General features: G+C 32.1%; 2 protein-coding genes across 2 annotated transcripts; both read left to right on the forward strand.

The window, feature by feature from the left end:
* The first annotated feature begins 13 nt into the window (after positions 1-13).
* On the forward strand, positions 14-1,630 carry LOC133323742 (transcription factor Adf-1). The gene is made up of 4 exons (XM_061532664.1): positions 14-337; positions 421-686; positions 749-890; positions 955-1,630. Exons 1-4 carry the CDS (start codon positions 45-47, stop codon positions 1,628-1,630), a joined length of 1,377 nt encoding a protein of 458 aa, XP_061388648.1. The 5' UTR covers positions 14-44.
* A 3,558-nt stretch (positions 1,631-5,188) lies between these two features.
* On the forward strand, positions 5,189-15,994 carry LOC133323745 (actin-related protein 2/3 complex subunit 2). The gene is made up of 8 exons (XM_061532667.1): positions 5,189-5,264; positions 9,481-9,574; positions 9,711-9,810; positions 9,883-10,069; positions 10,136-10,356; positions 15,504-15,595; positions 15,671-15,780; positions 15,857-15,994. The coding sequence occupies exons 1-8, from the start codon at positions 5,191-5,193 to the stop codon at positions 15,882-15,884; spliced, it is 906 nt and encodes a 301-aa protein (XP_061388651.1). The 5' UTR covers positions 5,189-5,190; the 3' UTR covers positions 15,885-15,994.
* The last annotated feature ends 2,377 nt before the right edge of the window (positions 15,995-18,371 follow it).

The raw sequence follows: 18,371 nt of genomic DNA on the forward strand, positions 1-18,371 counted from the left end.
CATTCAAGTTTGGTAATAAATATACAATAAAATAATTGCAGAGAATGAACAACAATAAAGAATCGGATTTGGAATTTGTGAAATTGGTTGAGAGCTATCCAATTCTCTATGCTAAGGAGCATACGCGCGGCAACAAGAATTCCACACTGAAAAATGACATTTGGCGAGAAATAGCCCAGCGTGTAAAGAAATCTGAGGTAGCCTGCATTACTCGATGGAAGTCGATACGTGATCGATTTGGCAAAGAGTTTAGGCGCCAACAACAAAATCCTCAAGATGTTACCAATTGGGAGTTATTTCCACATTTGTGGTTCCTCAAAGATCACTACAAACAAGGGTATGTATCAAATCGAAGAATTTCAATACGAATGGATTTTGTTTCTATAATTTGATATATTTTGTTCCCACCCCCTGGGCTAGAAGTGCGTGCAACAATGACATTGAGTGTATAAAATACGAACCAAGAGTAAAGAAACGTAAATTAAACAGATCGGAAGAGGATGAAGATTCGGGGGAAAATAGTGATATGAAAATATCACCGGAAGAGCTAGCGTTAAATCAAAATATTATTGCACTGGTAAAGGAACATGATGTACTGTATGATCGTAAACGGGTGAGAGATTCGAAAAATTTGACAGCCAAAAATGAGGCCTGGTCGAATATAGCAAATGCCCTTGGTATATCAGGTAAGTGGGCGAAAGTGACGACAAGGGAAACAGAACTGAAATATTATTTTGTTGGCTTACAGAGGAAACGTGCTACAACAAATGGAAGAAACTGAGAGACCGCTTTTCACGAGAATACCGACAAGTCCAACTGAATCCCGATAAACCCGTAACATGGATATATTTCAATGATTTACGATTTCTGGAGAGTCACTACCGGAAAGGGTGAGGCAACATTTCAATTTATAATTGTATTCATTGTTTACTAATATTTGTTGTGCTCTTGTAGAATACCTCTTCCCATCGAAGAAATAAAACGTAAAGAACGAATGTCAGCCGCTACAAAGACGACTGCTAATCAATCCACCACGTCCACCGCACAATCGGAAAATCCCTGGGGTGATGACTTTAGTCATTCCTATTACTCGGATAACGAAGATCACGTTGAACATGAACTAATAGCGGAGGAGACCGATATACAAGAACTGCAGGAGCAGACATTCGATGAATTTCTGCTGTTGCCCAACAAAAAAGAAAGTAAACCCGGCACCCCCAATCCACAAATGCAACACATTACCTACCATGTGGCACAGGATGTAACACCCACGAGCACAACCTATGTAACCACAACGAATGCACCACACACGACAGAGAATAGCCCGCATCTGGATGCCGAAGATAAACTTCACAATGTCATATCAAGTATGGAAAATGTGCTACGGCAATCACAAGATTGTCTGAAGGCTATACAAAACCAAAAGGCCCAATTTCGCTATGAATTGGAACAGCAACACCTCAGCATGCAACCGGAGATGCTGCAAAAGGTACACATACTGCTTGATGGTCTGCATCCCGATCAGAAAGCAAAGGCCGAACGTAAAATTTTACAATTTCTATGTGAATGCCAAATTAAGATCTTAAATAATGAGGAAATAGCAGATGTTGCTCCCGTGAATATATATTGACGACTATAAATTGCTTAGGTTTTAGTTTACTATACAGAAATTAAATTAAAACAGAAGAGGTTATGTTTTATTGTACGTATATATGCTTTTATTATATATTTTCTCTATATTATTTGTAATAATAATAATGTTAACATTTTGAAGAAATACTACATAATGTGTAAGGATGAAAAAAAAAAATAATTCTATAGGGAATAAAAACGTGTAAAACCAAATATATATATATATAAATTTCTTTGGTTATGGGTCACGTGGGATGTTCAATATAGTTTTGCCACTAATATATTAAAAAGGTTAGAGATTTTAGAAACTAATTCTGAAAATTAAAAAAGCGGTTCAATAACGTCTTTAAAGCCGTTGCCTTTTGGTAAAATAAAATAATCCAAGTCGATCAAAAAAAATATATTTTTTATAAAAATAAAATGACGCCGTAATTCAATGCATTGGGCTCCTTTTATGTTGACGTCTGACGGTGTGTTGTTAACAATTGTTAAGTAGTGTACGCATTATTGAACGATTATGTTCTGTAGAGAGAGAAACCCAAACAAAATTATATATTCCCGTTTCAAGAAGTGGTAAAACTTTTCTAATTTACAAAGAGTAAATAAAAAACAATCTCTATTAATATAAAATTCTTGGAACATAACAAATGTTTATAAGCGGCAGTTCGATATTTGAGTATTTTGTGAAATTTTTGTAAAGAAGGATGAAGTTGTGTAACAAGCGGTCTGCTCCCGGACTGCAAGAATCTAATAATTTTTAAAATTTTTCGATTTCTATGAAGTTGGCGATTAATTTAAGGTGGGTTTACACTATTACAAATTTAATGGCACCTTTTTTATATCCAGTTTAATGTGGTCAAACATTAAAAAAAAATTATAAAACACTGCAAGAATTTACTATTTTTTTTTAACACGATAACGATTTTTCCTTTATGATATCGAAAAATTATGGTAATAGAATATTAAAATCTTGTAGACCAATATTTGGTAAGTTCCCGTACTGCAAGAATCTACTATTTTTACTCCGATAACACTTTTTTCCTTTATGATATCGAAGAAAATAGTAAAATCGAGTAGATTCTTGCAGTACGGACAGACCAATTGCCTGCAAGAGGTCTATTCAGCTTTTCCCGTTTAGAAACTACTACTTTTTTCTACGATAACGAATTTTCCTTAATGTTATCGAAGAAAATAGTAAAATCTAGAATGTGAATAGACTTCCTGTAGACAATATTGGATCTGTTCCCGTACTGCAAGAATCTGCTAATTTTTACAATATTTTTGATATCATAGGGAATGTTGGGTCTGTTGACGTACTGCAAGAATCTACTAATTTTTGCAATTTTGTCGATATCATGAAGGAAAAATCGTTGTGGTAGTAACAAATAGTAGATTCTTGCAGTTCTGGAACAGACCATATATAGATCATACCATGGTACAATTATAGGCTACAAGCAAATTTACATATAACATTTAATTACGATTAAAGGATGAATCAGGGTTTATTTTCTTAATCACGCTGAATTTACAATGATTTATCATACAAATTTAAATCATCGTGCAGCAGGTTTTATTTTAAATCATGATCGAAATCATAATACTACTGAAATGCAACGCGGGTTTTGTACGAAAAAAATACAACCCTCTCACAATGTACCAAAATTTGCAACTGTTTCACATGGCGTTTATTTTTAAATTTAACGGTTGACAAATACAAAAATAACAGATCAAAGAAAAATAAAAATTAATTATAGAATTTTTGTGTTTTAGGTGTTTTTTTTACTTTCCAAACGATCAGAGTATTGCAAAAACCTTTCCATTGTGGTAATTCTTCTATTCTTTTTCAAATTGTAAACAAATATTTTTGGCGCAAATTAATAATTTTGTATGTGTACTAACAAACATCAGCTGATCGGCATTTAGATCATGATTAAAGGTATGTGTAAACAATTAGGGTGTATTTCTGCATTTAGTTAATCGACTCGATGTAAAATCGTATATGTAGATGTACTTTACGTTTAGACTACTCAATCTCAAATGTCCATTGCGTGCACGTCACGTTAATCCTGTTTACAAATCCAGTTGATTATATGTAACGTATACGCAATGGAATTGACATTTGAGATCGAGTAGATTTAGTAAATCTAAACGTACCTATACAAAATAGGTTAGCTTTTGTCAGAAAGGATAACATACACCTTTACCTTGTGGGCTATAATGTCAGAATAAACAAAAAAATGGAACAAGTCGTTCTGTTAATTTTACATATTTTTAAATTTTACCAAAAACGCGAAAAATGAATGGAATGTCAGGTTTTCTTTTCAAAATTGAGTTGGGGATATTCAAACAAATCTATTTTCGAATTTTTTATATATTTTGTTATATTTTTCAAAACATTACACACACAGTCACACATTTTGTAAATGACTTTGACCACAATATAAGAAATGTTTAATTTATAAGTTGCTGTGGCCTACCTTGAATAATTGTAACATTTTTTATAATTTTGTTATGATTGACTACATGAAATTCGATAAAAAAAAGTAGCCATTAAAATTGTATTGTTGTGTGTATACCCCCCTTAATTTATCGTATTTACGTCAATAAATCGATAAGTCGTAAAATGAACGTATAGATCCCTAATTGTGACAATTTACAATTTTCTCGGTGATATTTGTGGGAAGATTTTTTTAATAGGAATTGTCAAATTTATTGTACAAAGAAACAGAAAATAATTGAAAATCAAAATTTACATTAAAAAATAATTGGAATTAGTGGATTGGCTTGGTTAATCGAAAACAAAACGAAGGTGTTTAAATTTTGACGGGAGCTGAAAAGTTTGGAAGACGACAAAAAAAGGCAGATGAAGTGCGTCTTTGTATAAGTGTGTGCGTGCGTGTGTGAATGACAAGAAGAGTGTCAGACATCGGTGTGTGCAAAAGTGCTGGAATTTCAATTTAAGGCAAAAAGCCGACATCAGCAGCAGAAGCAACGACGACAACAGAAAAAAAGAAGAGGAGAAGAAAAAGCATTGAAGAGGTGTAAAATCACAAGACAGACATACCAAAAAAATAGAAAAAAAGAACATTAACCGAAAAGGAATAAAACATCAAATCAAATACGACTGGTGTTGTTGGCCGCAACACTTGCTTTAAATGTTGCCGATGTTGATTCATTAATTTCGCCCCATCATAATTGCCTTTGGTGACGAACAAACAAAAAACGTAATCTATCTGAATAACTCAAAGAGGGCGGGGTGTTGTTTTTTTGATATTGTAAAAACAGAAAAAAACGTCAAGGAGGCCCCCAGTGCAACGAAAAGAGAAAGAAAAGAAAACTTCACAACTCTACAACCACATGTTCTTTTAGTTGACAGCAGGAGAGAGATTTATTCCTTTTTTTGTGTTTATCATCATCATCGCATACACTATTGCTGTTCAAAACATAAGCCGGTCTTTCTGCATTTATTATTAATTATTGCCTTGTTTTTGAAAAAAGTCGAGAATTTATTTCCATTGGTGGTGACTACAGTGAAATAATTTTTGAAACGAAAAAGCTATGATTTTGTTGGAAATCAATAATCGTATCGTCGAGGAGACGTTATTGGTGAAGTTCCGAAATGCCTTGGCCGGGTGAGTAATCAAGATTGATAAGGGGCGCACAAACTTATTATCGTAATTCTTCATATAGTATATAGGTATATGTTTGTATATATTTATGTTATTTATTTATATTACTGTAGTATTTGTGTATAAAATTCGGGTGTAGTTCTTTTTGTTGTTGTTGGCTGTTGCCTGTGTTGAGATGGCAAAGCAAAAGCATTAGCCATCCATAAATGCAGTCATGTATTTATGTGTGGTTGCGGGTGGGGGAGGGAAGGTAGTTTTTAATATCGCCGGGGTGTTTGTGGTGGTGTTTTGTGAGTTTTTATTTCAATTTAATTCAAAATTGTATTTATTTTTTTTTTCAAATTTATTAAATTTGCCAATGTTTTGTGGTTTTTTCTTATATATTTGTTGTTTAAAATTATGGAACCACAATTCTGAAACACTGGCCACACTCATATATGTGTTTCACATTGTCCAGTACCGACGAATAACATGAGTCCGGTCACGAATTGTTTTGACTTTGATTAAGACGGTATAATTTTTCTTGCAAAAATCCGTATTTCTGGAGATATGGACCTCCATAGTTCGGTTCGAACCCTTGTTTTTCTGATGATATTTTAAATTCACAACGACAATATTTGTATCAATTTTAAGCATTTGAGGCCCTCATTACAAAAATTTAATTCCATTATCGAAGAAGTCCATACTTCCCGAGTTATGGATCTCCATTATGGCTTTAACGATTAAATGCATTGATTAGACACACAATGTTTTTTTTTTGCCATCTGCCCACAGGATAAAGTCTTAAATCCCCGGCAGAGGGTAAGCCACCCTCTAATATTATTCTATTTAAAAGGAGATTCGTGTAGCCGTAGACAGTAGACGTTTGTCCCTGTACCTTCTTCCATCTTGGATCCGTCTGTATAGGAGCCAGACCGTCCAGAGCAGGGTTACATCGGTTCCAGTCGTCTCTACTAGGAACAACGACTGGTCAAATCTCAGGACTGGTGATATATAGTCGCTTAGTTTTACGCGTTGGCACAAATGGAAATATGAACATTTTGGATAAGATGAATAGATTTAAGCAACTTGCTTTTCTTGCTTTTAATTGGTACCCATATTGTTTTTAAGAACATTGAAGCGGTCTTCGATAAGCAAGTTACATTATTGTAATCGGAACTTGAAACGCATCAAAATGATACCAACAAACATCATGAGAAAATACAAACGTCTATGCGGATTTCCGGAAATACAGATTTTCGCAAAAATAATTTATAACATTCTAATTTATAACATTTTTTAACAATCAGCGACATGTTGCGGAATAGTTCATAGTTTAAGAACTATATTTCTTTGCGGAAATTCATATTTCCGGACGTCATGCTTCTAGAATTCGCTAATGCATAAATGTTCATAGGAGAAAGTCTTACATCTCCAGCCGAATGTCTGGTACCAACACAAAACCTATTCTATTTAAAGGAGATTCCATAGCGGAGAAAACAGATATCTAACGAAGTATGGCCTTATAAAAAAATATATGAATATGGATATCAAATTCAAATTGATATATGGATATCAATTAAAATATGGAATTTAAATTAGAAGGCCTTATGTTGGAAAAACTGATTTTTTTTGTAAGAAAATAAAGTTATTCACTTTATATTTCTAGTTGCTTCCACCTGGACATAGTCTCTTTAATTCGATATCTCCAGTTCTCCAGTTCTTTCTTGGCTGGGACGGCTTTTATATGACTGAGCAGACAGCTTTGCCTTGTGAACAGCTGGGTGTTCTATAAACAACCGGTGATACTCAGTACTCCCTTTGATTGAATTTCAATGCAAATCATGTATATTCTAAAGCACATCTACATAAGACAATGAAAAGATTCCAACACTAGATATGAAACACAATTCCTATTATATTTGTGGTGACGTTTTTAAAATGGTACCAGGCATTAATATTGAAATGAATTTAATCAATTTCCATTCCACGTAGAACCCATTTTATATTTAGGGTTCCGTCTACGCTTCTTAGCGTTCGAAATACTTGTAATTGGGACAACATCTGTGTTCAAAATTATTCCAGACCAGTTCCCAAATTGGACTTAATTTTTGGAGATCAGTTTAGAGAGCAATTTACATGCCGATTAGCAGTCTTATTTTTTTTTTTCAATGACTCCTTTCAACTTGGTATATTTTCACACTCTCATTGCCTAGATGTTCATTCATCCTTTTTGCAACTGTATTGAATGAGCCACATATCCGATTAATTAATTTATTATTATTTCATATTTTGAATGATCATTTGCAGAAGGGCTCAAAACAAAAATCGTCAATAAAGGTCCATGTTTTGACATGGTCACTGCAAACATTTGCAAAAGCACTCAACCTTTTTGTTTCCTCATGGTGGATATTTTATATTTTTGTTAACAATTCTAAATTTTATAAACGCTGCTTTTATTTCAAAGCTTGGAGCTTCTGAAAATATGTTTTTCAAAAAATTGAAGCTATTTCTAGGAATGATGGTTTCAATAAACAGCGTACCTTTTTAATAATCCTTAAATTGTAGATATTCGTTTATCATTAACACATTTTTTATACAAAGCATGTTATTATTTTGTTTATGCAAATTTATTGGAAACATTTTTCCAAACAGGAAAAGTCCAATTACAACTGATCACAATTCTTTTATTCGCAACAAAATACACAGAGCTATGCTTTTCTATCTTGTCTTTTCAAAAAAGGCATATATTTTTTCATTAATCTTTTCACACATGTGAAAATATATACAAACCAACGTGCATACATATGTCCACCACCATCAACAAATTCAAGCTGCGTTACTGATGATGATGGCTTTGACACACAAAAACGATGAATTGTGACGTTTCCATACTGCATTAAGATGACTAATAAAAATAATGCTGGCTGACTGGCTGACAAACTGACTGATAAACAAATTAATATTGTATTGTTTTGAATATTTACGTTCATCATATGAATTTATTGTTTGTATGTATGTATTTACTATTCCACTTCATTAGGCAAGACTTGTGTGTGAGAATATATTTGTTTGAATATTCTTGGTCGGTTGTTTCAGTTGCATTCAAGTAATATTACATTTATTTTGATTGCACTTTTATTTTACTTTCTTTCATTTTAAACTATTGTCAAATGCAACCATCATCTGTTCACACTAAAACGATAATATTTTGTATGAGTCATGACAGTGTAACACCGCCTCAAAACTTTAGTATAAAGGTAAAAAGGTTGGTATAAAGTCATAAGCGGTTAATGACTGTAAAGTTGATCTGCATGACTTTATTGGTTTAGCAGGGACATAGTTAAATAAATGGGAACGAAATCTTTTATGAGTTCGCTAGAGGGGTTCGCCCGAGGTTGATCCCTCAGGTTGTAAGACGATATATTGGTTATTGCATATAGTCTTAGGTCTACTGCGATTAAGTCGGCAGCGGATGGTCTCAAAAGCCTAGGAGCAGATTTTATCGGTTCACTCTAAATCCAAAATGTACCAAATTTAGTGCCATTTAGTACACATTAGTAGACATATTACATACCTACATACCCCAATCCATTTTAATACTTTTCGGATACTTATAGTTCGAATGTTCATCATTGAGAGTATAGAATAGATATAGCAACTATTCTATACTTCAACAGTGGCCCTAATGTAAAATTTAAGATTTCTACCTCTACCGGCTCGCCAAATACAAAGAGTACCGCATTTAGTACTTTTTAGTTCTTTGCTTCGTGCTTTATCTGTCACCTTTGTACCAAGAGTGACTCTCACCCAAAATTTCAAGATTCTAGCTTCTGCCGTTTCGTCTGGCCGTTAAGGGATCATTAAGTCAGTCAGTCCGTCAATCACTTTATCCTTTTATTAGTATAGATAGCAACAGATAATTTTAGAACTCTTTTAATTTTGTGTTCTCAATTTTCACATATACTACTGGAAAGGATACCACTTTTTAATCCTTCGAATAATATCAAGTGAGACCTCAGTAGCATTCTCTTTGGTCTTAATTATTTCTTATCTATTCTAATACAAAAAAACTTCACTTTATCTATTGACAATGCAATTGTGTTATCTCATTGAGTGATAATTTAAAAATATATATTTTTTATAATGTAGTTAATATTTGTTTATATGTATATACTTTTAAATATACATATATATTGTGGCCAAGTGACTAATACAAACAATTTCTATTTATTTACAGATTAAAACCAGAATCAATAGACATAAAAATAGCAGACTTTGATGGTGTGTTATTTCACATATCCAACATAAATGGCGATAAGACTAAAGTTCGGGTAAGTAACTACATACATACACACATACTACATATGTATGTAACGAATTACCTCTAAAATGTTGTGTACAACAGTCACGCTCAAACACCAGTCATTTTAATTTTTTGCTTTGCTTTTTTTAAATAATTTCTTTCAGACAAGCATTTCTTTAAAATTCTATCAACAATTACAAGAACATGGTGCCGATGAATTGCTCAAGCGTGAATATGGCAGTCTGTTAACTGAAACGGAAGATGGTAAGAAACATATGGAGAAATGCAATTGTTTATTACCGCTTTTTATTTAATTATGTATTTATGTACTTTTAGGCTATAATGTGTCCGTACTTATTAATTTAGAAGATATACCCGATGATTGGGAACAAGTTGCCAAAAAGATTGGCCTGCTGAAACGTAATTGTTTTGCGTCCGTTTTTGAAAAATATTTCGATTTCCAGGAACAGGGTGAAGAAGGCCAAAAACGTGCTGTTATCAATTATAGAAACGATGAGACTTTGTAAGACTTTGTGATTTATGAATCTATTCAAAATAATGTTTATTATTTGTTGTATTTATTTTGCAGGTATGTTGAGGCCAAAGCGGATCGTGTTACTGTTGTTTTTAGTACCATATTCCGTGATGAAGATGATGTTGTTATAGGTAAAGTTTTTATGCAAGAATTACGTGAAGGTCGTCGTGCATCGCATACTGCACCACAAGTGCTCTTTTCGCATCGTGAACCACCCTTGGAATTGGCCAATACGGAGGCTAAAGTTGGCGATAATATTGGTTATGTTACATTTGGTAAGTGGAGAAATTAACTTTTATTTATATTTATGGTATGAATGAGTAGAAATATTGACTTTTAGTGGCGAAGATTTTGTTTTGATACTTAGAATACAGTCAAACAATCAAGTAACAAATGTTGATCGTTTACATGACAGGAGGGTCTACAATCCATGACAATGGTTGTAATATCTAATATAATATATTAATAATGATTTGTTTTAGAGTAGCTATGATGTAAGGTGGATTGTTTGTAATTATATATAAATTGGCCATTGAATTTATAAGTTGGCTTCAAGGCTACATAAAAAGAAAAGGAAAAGTCCAGTTTATCGATACAGGGATTGTATTTACAGCAATTATTGAGGTGCGTGTTTAAGTTAATTTCAAGTACTGGTTCCAGGTCATTTAATTTTGAGAGGACTTTGTGAAGTAGGGGAGACTGGGGCACCTTCGGCACTTTTTTTTTAGAGCTCTATATCTCAGTACTTATTCAACATATATAACAACTTTATGCCTGATTATTGTCCTCTGACTCTTAATTATAAAAAATAGTACCAAAAAGATATTAAAAAATAGTATTAGTTAAAAAATTTTACAGTTTTGTAAAAAAAGTCAAATATATGTGCCCCAACCCGGGGTACCTTCGGCATTTGATGGGGCACATTCGGCACCATAGTCATAGCCGGGTAATTGTCATCGCTATCAGTCTGGTTGAAATTCTGAACCTCTAAAGGCTCTATTTGGTTTTAATACGCCACACAATGTTTGAATTATAGGGCTTTATTTTCTAGCGGCGGACGTTTACGTCTCAAGGTCGCACACACCATCAGAAATAGAGGTTTTCTATCACATTTTCGTCAATACAAGCACGTTTGAACTTATATATGCAATTTCGAACCATATTAAAGGATTAGTTTTAAAAACAAACTCAAAAACATTTTACGGAAATAATATTGCACAAGCTGTATATGGCCGAATGTGCCCCACTTTTAAATGCCGAATGTACCCCGAATGTACTTTTTATAGTTTTTTCATTTTTTTGATCAGATATGTAAAAACATTATATTTTTAAATATTTTTATAATAATACACATCGTAGTTAACCACTTTTTAATAATATTGTCTTAAAATTTTTAAAAGTTTTATACACGAAATACTTACGAAATGGAATTGAAATATTACAGAAACATCTATAAAAGTACAAAAACCTATGTATCTAAATAAGCTTATTAGCTAGAAATTTCAAACTTTGTGTCAGTTATTTATTTCGATATTCGATACCTATGTATCGAAACTAGTGATATACGGTAAGAGCTTCATATCGAAAACGCGATTGCCGAAGGTGCCCCGATGCCGAAGGTGCCCCAGTCTCCCCTACGCGTCAATATGTACAGTTGCTTATATCAAGGTGTCCGTCTGTTCATGGTAAATTGTAAACAAAGTACTGGTCGCATTTTTAATTCGAATTGGATGAAATTTGGCACAAGCCACTTATTTGGCCCAAGGACGAACCCTATTGAAATTGCGTTAAAATCGGTTCAGATTTAGATACTGCTTCCATATATATTTTCGTCCGATTTTATGTAAATGGTGCCTTTCAATTTCATGTCAATGTTCCTTCGAAAAGGCGACGTTTATTAGGATACATATGTAGAATATAGCCAAAGTGGTGAAGGGTATCATATAGTCGGCCCAGTCCAACTTTACTACTTTCCTTGCTGGTTATTGTAAAATGAAAATAGTTATTGCATTTTATTTATATAATTCAATGATAAGATGTGGTTTTCAGTTTTACAACTACAAATCCTGGGGTTTCTATATTATTAAAAGAATAAATAAATATGGAAATAGTCCATATTTATTTTTGCAGTAGGTCTGCAACAAATATGGATGGCAATTAGTTCTTTTAATAACATACCAACTTCCTTCTTTGAAATATGGTTGTGTTCAACGGAGTTAAAAGTGGGACATTGTCATTGAACCCTTCTGTAATGTCTCTCAGATACTCCTACAAAAAACATTTTGCAATATTAAAAATGACGTACCTAATTAATATCAACTTTTATTGTGCGTATGGGTTTATTGCAAAACATTTTAATATCCTTCCACATTAAGGAGGGACTATTATATTCGTTAGAGACCCCCTAAAGTATATATACTCTTGGTCAGAATACAATTCTTTAGACATTTTCGTCTGTCTCTCTTTTTGAAATAACGTTAGAGATCGCAATATTTAAGCTATCTTTGGAACATTGCTACTACTCTTAGGTTAGGTTAAGGGATGAACGGAATCGGAAGATTGGATGACTGTGAACCCGCTCGAGCAAGCTCGTCGGCAATCTCATTCCCTTCTATGTTGTTATGTTCTGGAACCCCACAAAATTTAGCAATCCGATTACGATTTGCAAACAATTTCTATTCTTTTGTATTTACATTGTTAGTAATATTTTCTTCTGGGGAGTTAAAAGTGGGTTATTTCTTAAAATCCAAAGATTTATCTCTCAAATACTCCTAGAATAATAAATGCAATGTTAAATGGATTGTCAATAAATCTAAACAGTCAATCCGATCACGATTTGCAAACAATTTCTTTTATTTTTGTATTTGCTTTTATCTTCTGATAAAATGTTGTTCTGGGGAGTTAAAAGTGGGTTATCTCTCATTATCTTAAGATTTATCTCTCAGATACTCCTAGATTAAAAATGTAATGTTAAAGGGATTGACAATAAATCTAAGCAGTCAACCCGATTACTATTTGCAAACAATTTCTATTATTTTTGTATTTGTTTTTTTAATGTATTCTCTTCTGGTAAAATGTTGTTCTGGGAGTTAAAAGTGGGTTATCTCTTATTGTCTTAAGATTTATCTCTCAGATACTCCTAGATTAAAAATGTAATGTTAAAGGGATTTACAATAAATCTAAACAGTCAATCCGATTATTATTTGCAAACAAGTTCTATACTTTTGCATATACATTTTTAATATTATTTTCTTCTGGGGAGTTAAAAGTGGGTTATTTCTTAAAATCCAAAGAATTATCTCTCAAATACTCCTAGAATAATAAATGCATTGTTAAATGGATTGCCAATAAATCTAACCAGTCAATCCGATTACTATTTGCAAACAATTTCTATTATTTTTTTATTTGATTTTTTTTATTGTATTCTCTTCTGGTAAAATGTTGTTTTGGGGAGTTAAAAGTGGGTTATCTCTTATTATACAAAGATTTATCTCTCAGATACTCCTACATTAAAAAATGTAATTTTAAAGGGATTGACAATAAATCTATGCAGTCAATCCGATCACGATTTGCAAACAATTTCTTTTATTTTTGTATTTGCTTTTTTTATTGTATTCTCTTCTGATAAAATGTTGTTCTGGGGAGTTAAAAGTGGGTTATCTCTCATTATCTTAAGATTTATCTCTCAGATACTCCTAGATTAAAAAATTTAATGTTAAAGGGACTGACAATAAATCTAAACAGTCAATCCGATCACGATTTGCAAACAATTTCTTTTATTTTTGTATTTGTTTTTTTAATGTATTCTCTTCTGGTAAAATGTTGTTCTGGGGATTTAAAAGTGGGTTATCTCTTATTGTCTTAAGATTTATCTCTCAGATACTCCTACATTAAAAAATGTTATGTTAAATGAATTGAAAAGAAATCTAATCAGCCGATTCGATAACAATTTGCAAACAATTTCTATTCTTTTGTATTTACCTTGTTAGTAGTATTTTCTTCTGGGGAGTTAAAAGTGGGTTATTTCTTAAAATCCAAAGATTTATCTCTCAAATACTCCTAGAATAATAAATGCATTGTTAAATGGATTGTCAATAAACCAAAGCAGTCAATCCGATTACTATTTGCACGCAATTTAAATTATTTTATTATTTGATTTTTTTTATTGTATTCTCTTCTGGTAAAATGTTGTTCTGGGGAGTTAAAAGTGGGTTATCTCTTATTATACAAAGATTTATCTCTCAGATACTCCTAGATTAAAAAATGTAATGTTAAAGGGATTGACAATAAATCTAAGCAGTCAATCCGATTACTATTTGCAAACAATTTCTATTCTTTTGTATTTACGTTGTTAGTAGTATTTTCTTCTGGGGAGTTAAAAGTGGGTTATTTCTTAAAATCTAAAGATTTATCTCTCAAATACTCCTAGAATAATAAATGCATTGTTAAATGGATTGTCAATAAATCTAACCAGTCAATCCGATTACTATTTGCAAACAATTTCTATTATTTTTTATTTGATTTTTTTTATTGTATTCTCTTCTGGTAAAATGTTGTTTTGGGGAGTTAAAAGTGGGTTATCTCTTATTATACAAAGATTTATCTCTCAGATACTCCTAGATTAAAAAATGTAATGTTAAAGGGATTGACAATAAATCTAACCAGTCAATTGTTTTATATTTGCATACAGTTTTTTCCCCTTTTTTATGTTTTAAATTGTAATTTCTTTTGGTAGAATCAGTTCTATGGAGTTAAAAGTGGGTTATGTCTTACTACCCAAAGATTTATCTCTCAGATACTCCCAAATAAATAAATGCAATGTTAAAGGAATTGAAAAGAAATCCAACCATTCAATACGACTAATATTTGCATACACTTTTTTTACTTTCTTTCATATTAAGATGTTTTCTTGGAATAAAAAGTGGGATATTTTTTTTCGTGTTTGTTCTGAAACTTGTCTCTCATTATATTCCAATATTAATTTTATCTATAAAACGGAGACTTGAAAAAGCATGTATATTAAAATTTCATTCAATACATGTAGACATCGTCTTGAACACTTGAAATACAATAATATTGTAAGTTATAGGCATTAAAGACATATTTTCAATATAAATATTCTAAATACGAAATTTAGATTTATATATATATATATATATATTATATATATACCTGGAGACTATATCTTTAGAATTTATCTACGTGTTGTACTAATATAATAATTATATATTCGCTCCATGTGAGATTTAAAAGTTCTAAAAAAAGTTGAGCCTTTGAGTGAGAGATACAGAAGGAGTGAAGCAATAGGTGCCTATTTTAGACATTAATTTTGTTCAAATACATATTTTTTTTTAATATTTCCATTTCGTTAATTCTAGAACTCCGAAAACTAATTAAAATTTTACTTGTCTATTTATTACAGTGCTCTTTCCACGTCATACTAATAAGGAAACTAGAGATAATACCATTAATTTAATACACATGTTCCGAGATTATTTACATTACCACATTAAGGTTAGTTTGAAAACTTTAACCATTTTTATTTTTTAATTTATTGATAATGAAAATTATTTATCTACCCTCCAACAGTGTTCAAAGGCTTACATTCACTCAAGAATGCGTGCAAAAACTTCAGATTTCTTAAAGGTTCTTAATCGTGCAAGACCCGAACATAAGTCCCTTGAAAAGAAGACCATAACGTAAGTTTTGCATAAATATAAATAAACTTTAAATATTTTAATTTTATGTATATATTTATTTTTATATTTTTTATAGGGGGAGAACATTTATACGCAAAGAATGATTTATGGACAATGTCTAGTTGTTTTTTTATTAATGTATTAATTTTTTGTATTATTAAACGAAATAAATCTATAAACAAAATGAAACATCAGAGAAAAATAACAACAATAATAATAAAGTGAGAAAAACAATTACAGTTATAATTAACATTTCCAAAAAAAAAGAATAACAAAAAATTCAACATCGCCATGAGGAGGAAAATTCTCATAAAAATTAAAAACATTAACACGAAATTGTTTAATAATAATAACAAGAACAACAACAAAGAACATACAACGCCAATATCTTTGTCGCAACCAAATTTAAGGTATTCCAAAAGTTTAAACTTTGTCTTAAAACAAAAACAAACAAGAAATCATGAACATGAAAACAAAACAAAACCAACCAACACACACACATATATATATACATACGGAACTATGAACTAATAACAATTATTATTAATAATAATGTGGTTTAACCCTTAAGAAAGAAAACAACACAACAATTGTAATAAAAAATATATAAATTTTAAGTTTTTTTAATTGTATTATTTTTTTTTATTTGTGAAAAATCAAACAAAACCTAAAAACATAAGCTAAAAACTAAACAGTAAAATTTGTTAACAAAAAAATATAAATTAATAATAATAATATTTAAAAACGAGAAACAACAATAAAAATGCAATCCAAAACTTTCCTACAAAAAAAATCCGAGAAACAAAATCCCTGTGTGTTTAATTTATTGCAACTTATCATCTGTAAATAGCAGATAAACAGTAAACATTTTATAAAAATCTGGTTGCTTTATATTAAGAGAAATGTTTCAAATCTGATTACAATGGTTCAGGTTATATTATTCAATATGGAGACCCATTTTATCATTGAATTATAAATATCATTGAATTGGATCTCCAAAGCCAAATAATGTCGACATTAGAGGCTGCCATCCGAAACGGCCAAAGTCCATTGGGGCTGTTACAACAACAACTCGTTTACCCGTAGAGTAAAACAATGAGTTCCTCAAGGTCGTTGAAGAAAATTTTTCCACAACCGCTGGACAGTATGTGGAAATCGTAATTTATATGGACCATGGTTTCAGATCATATTATTGATGACATATCGCTTATTTGCTGCAAGAGAGGCATAATTCAAAAAACGTGATTTTCGAGTTAATGATGCACGATTGTTCGCTATAATAGATCTCATGTTGTGTAAAAATTTATATAAATATCTCTTACACACTCTAATTGAGAAGCTGTAAAAGTTCCTCTGTCCCATATACAGTGTGAGGAGATTGAAAACTTAAAACGCATTTTCTGCAAAATAGTTTTTTTTTTTGAGTTTTGCTTGTCTTGCAGCAAATGAGCGATATGATATTGTAAATTTCCGTCATCAAATCCACAGCCACGCTGTTCACCAATTGCTGCCATGAAACGAGAAATGGATTTGGCTGCGGATTTATGGTTAACAGGGAAAGACCGCGTCTCCAGATTCACTCCAGTAGGTTAGCGAATTGCTATAATCCGCATAAAAGAGAAGTTCTTATACATCAGTCTTATTTGCGCCCATGCTCCGACGGAAGACAAAAATGAGCAGACCAAAGACATATTTTATGAGCGACTTCAGACCTGGCAAATTCACTATTGGCATTTGACAGCCCACTCCGTTCAGAGGAGTTTAAAGCCATGCCTGCGATCGGCATTCCGGCGAAATTAATACGGCTATACAAGATAATTTTAACAGGCACAATGTTAGCAGTTAAAGTCGGAAAGGACCCCTCGCAGCCCTTCAATACCGAACGAGGATTTAGACAAGGCTGGAAAAGGTCATACGAGATGCAAATGTGAACAGAAATGGTACTCTGTATACAAAACAACACATGTTTCCTGATATAATGGGTCGAACTTTGCGAGCGCTAACATCCACCTTTGAACAAATTGAGAAGGAGTCTGCCAAGGAGTCTGTCTTGCAGTCAAATGGCAAGAAGTCAAGCTTATGGCATTTCGTGCAAGACATCCAACTGTGGATCTTAAGAACGAGGTAGTCATAGATTTTGAAATTCGGAGAAGGATAGTGTTGGTCAACAGATGGTCTTTCAAATTGGAAGAGCTGCGCGCAAGCCCAATAGGCCTCGAAATCTTTTTTAAGCTCGGCTTATGAAACAAATGTTCTGTTACAAGCCAGCTATGTAAGTAATATTTCTTCTGAACTTAAATCAATTTCGAAGATGGTGAAATATATTTCCAATCCTTTTGTTACCTCCCACACATTGGGTCAAATTATTAATAATTTAATTAACTTATAATAATTAGTTAATTCTAAATCAAGTGAATGCAATGCCCGGTTTGACTCAAGTTTTACACATCATAATACTTTTTACCTTGGCCAGATCAAGTCCGAAGATGATCATGGTGTCACTCCTTCTGCTACCCGCCACAAAGAATCAAAATTTTGAAAATTTGTTAATTCAATGTGAGACGAATGGAATGTACGATTTAAAACTGCCT

This window comes from Musca vetustissima, unplaced genomic scaffold (genome assembly GCF_032173495.1).
Source record: "Musca vetustissima isolate MV318-11 ecotype Yass unplaced genomic scaffold, APGP_CSIRO_Mvet_v1 utg5860, whole genome shotgun sequence".
NCBI lineage: Eukaryota > Metazoa > Arthropoda > Insecta > Diptera > Muscidae > Musca > Musca vetustissima.

Excerpts from the sequence above, each read along its gene's own strand:
- LOC133323742 (XM_061532664.1), top strand. The coding sequence starts at position 45 with ATGAACAACAATAAAGAATCGGATTTGGAATTTGTGAAATTGGTTGAG. Across the intron at positions 338-420 it reads AAAGATCACTACAAACAAGG|AAGTGCGTGCAACAATGACA; the intron begins GTATGTATCAAA and ends CCCCTGGGCTAG. Across the intron at positions 687-748 it reads AAATGCCCTTGGTATATCAG|AGGAAACGTGCTACAACAAA; the intron begins GTAAGTGGGCGA and ends GTTGGCTTACAG.
- LOC133323745 (XM_061532667.1), top strand. The coding sequence starts at position 5,191 with ATGATTTTGTTGGAAATCAATAATCGTATCGTCGAGGAGACGTTATTG. Across the intron at positions 9,575-9,710 it reads GCGATAAGACTAAAGTTCGG|ACAAGCATTTCTTTAAAATT; the intron begins GTAAGTAACTAC and ends AATTTCTTTCAG. Across the intron at positions 10,357-15,503 it reads TATTGGTTATGTTACATTTG|TGCTCTTTCCACGTCATACT; the intron begins GTAAGTGGAGAA and ends TATTTATTACAG.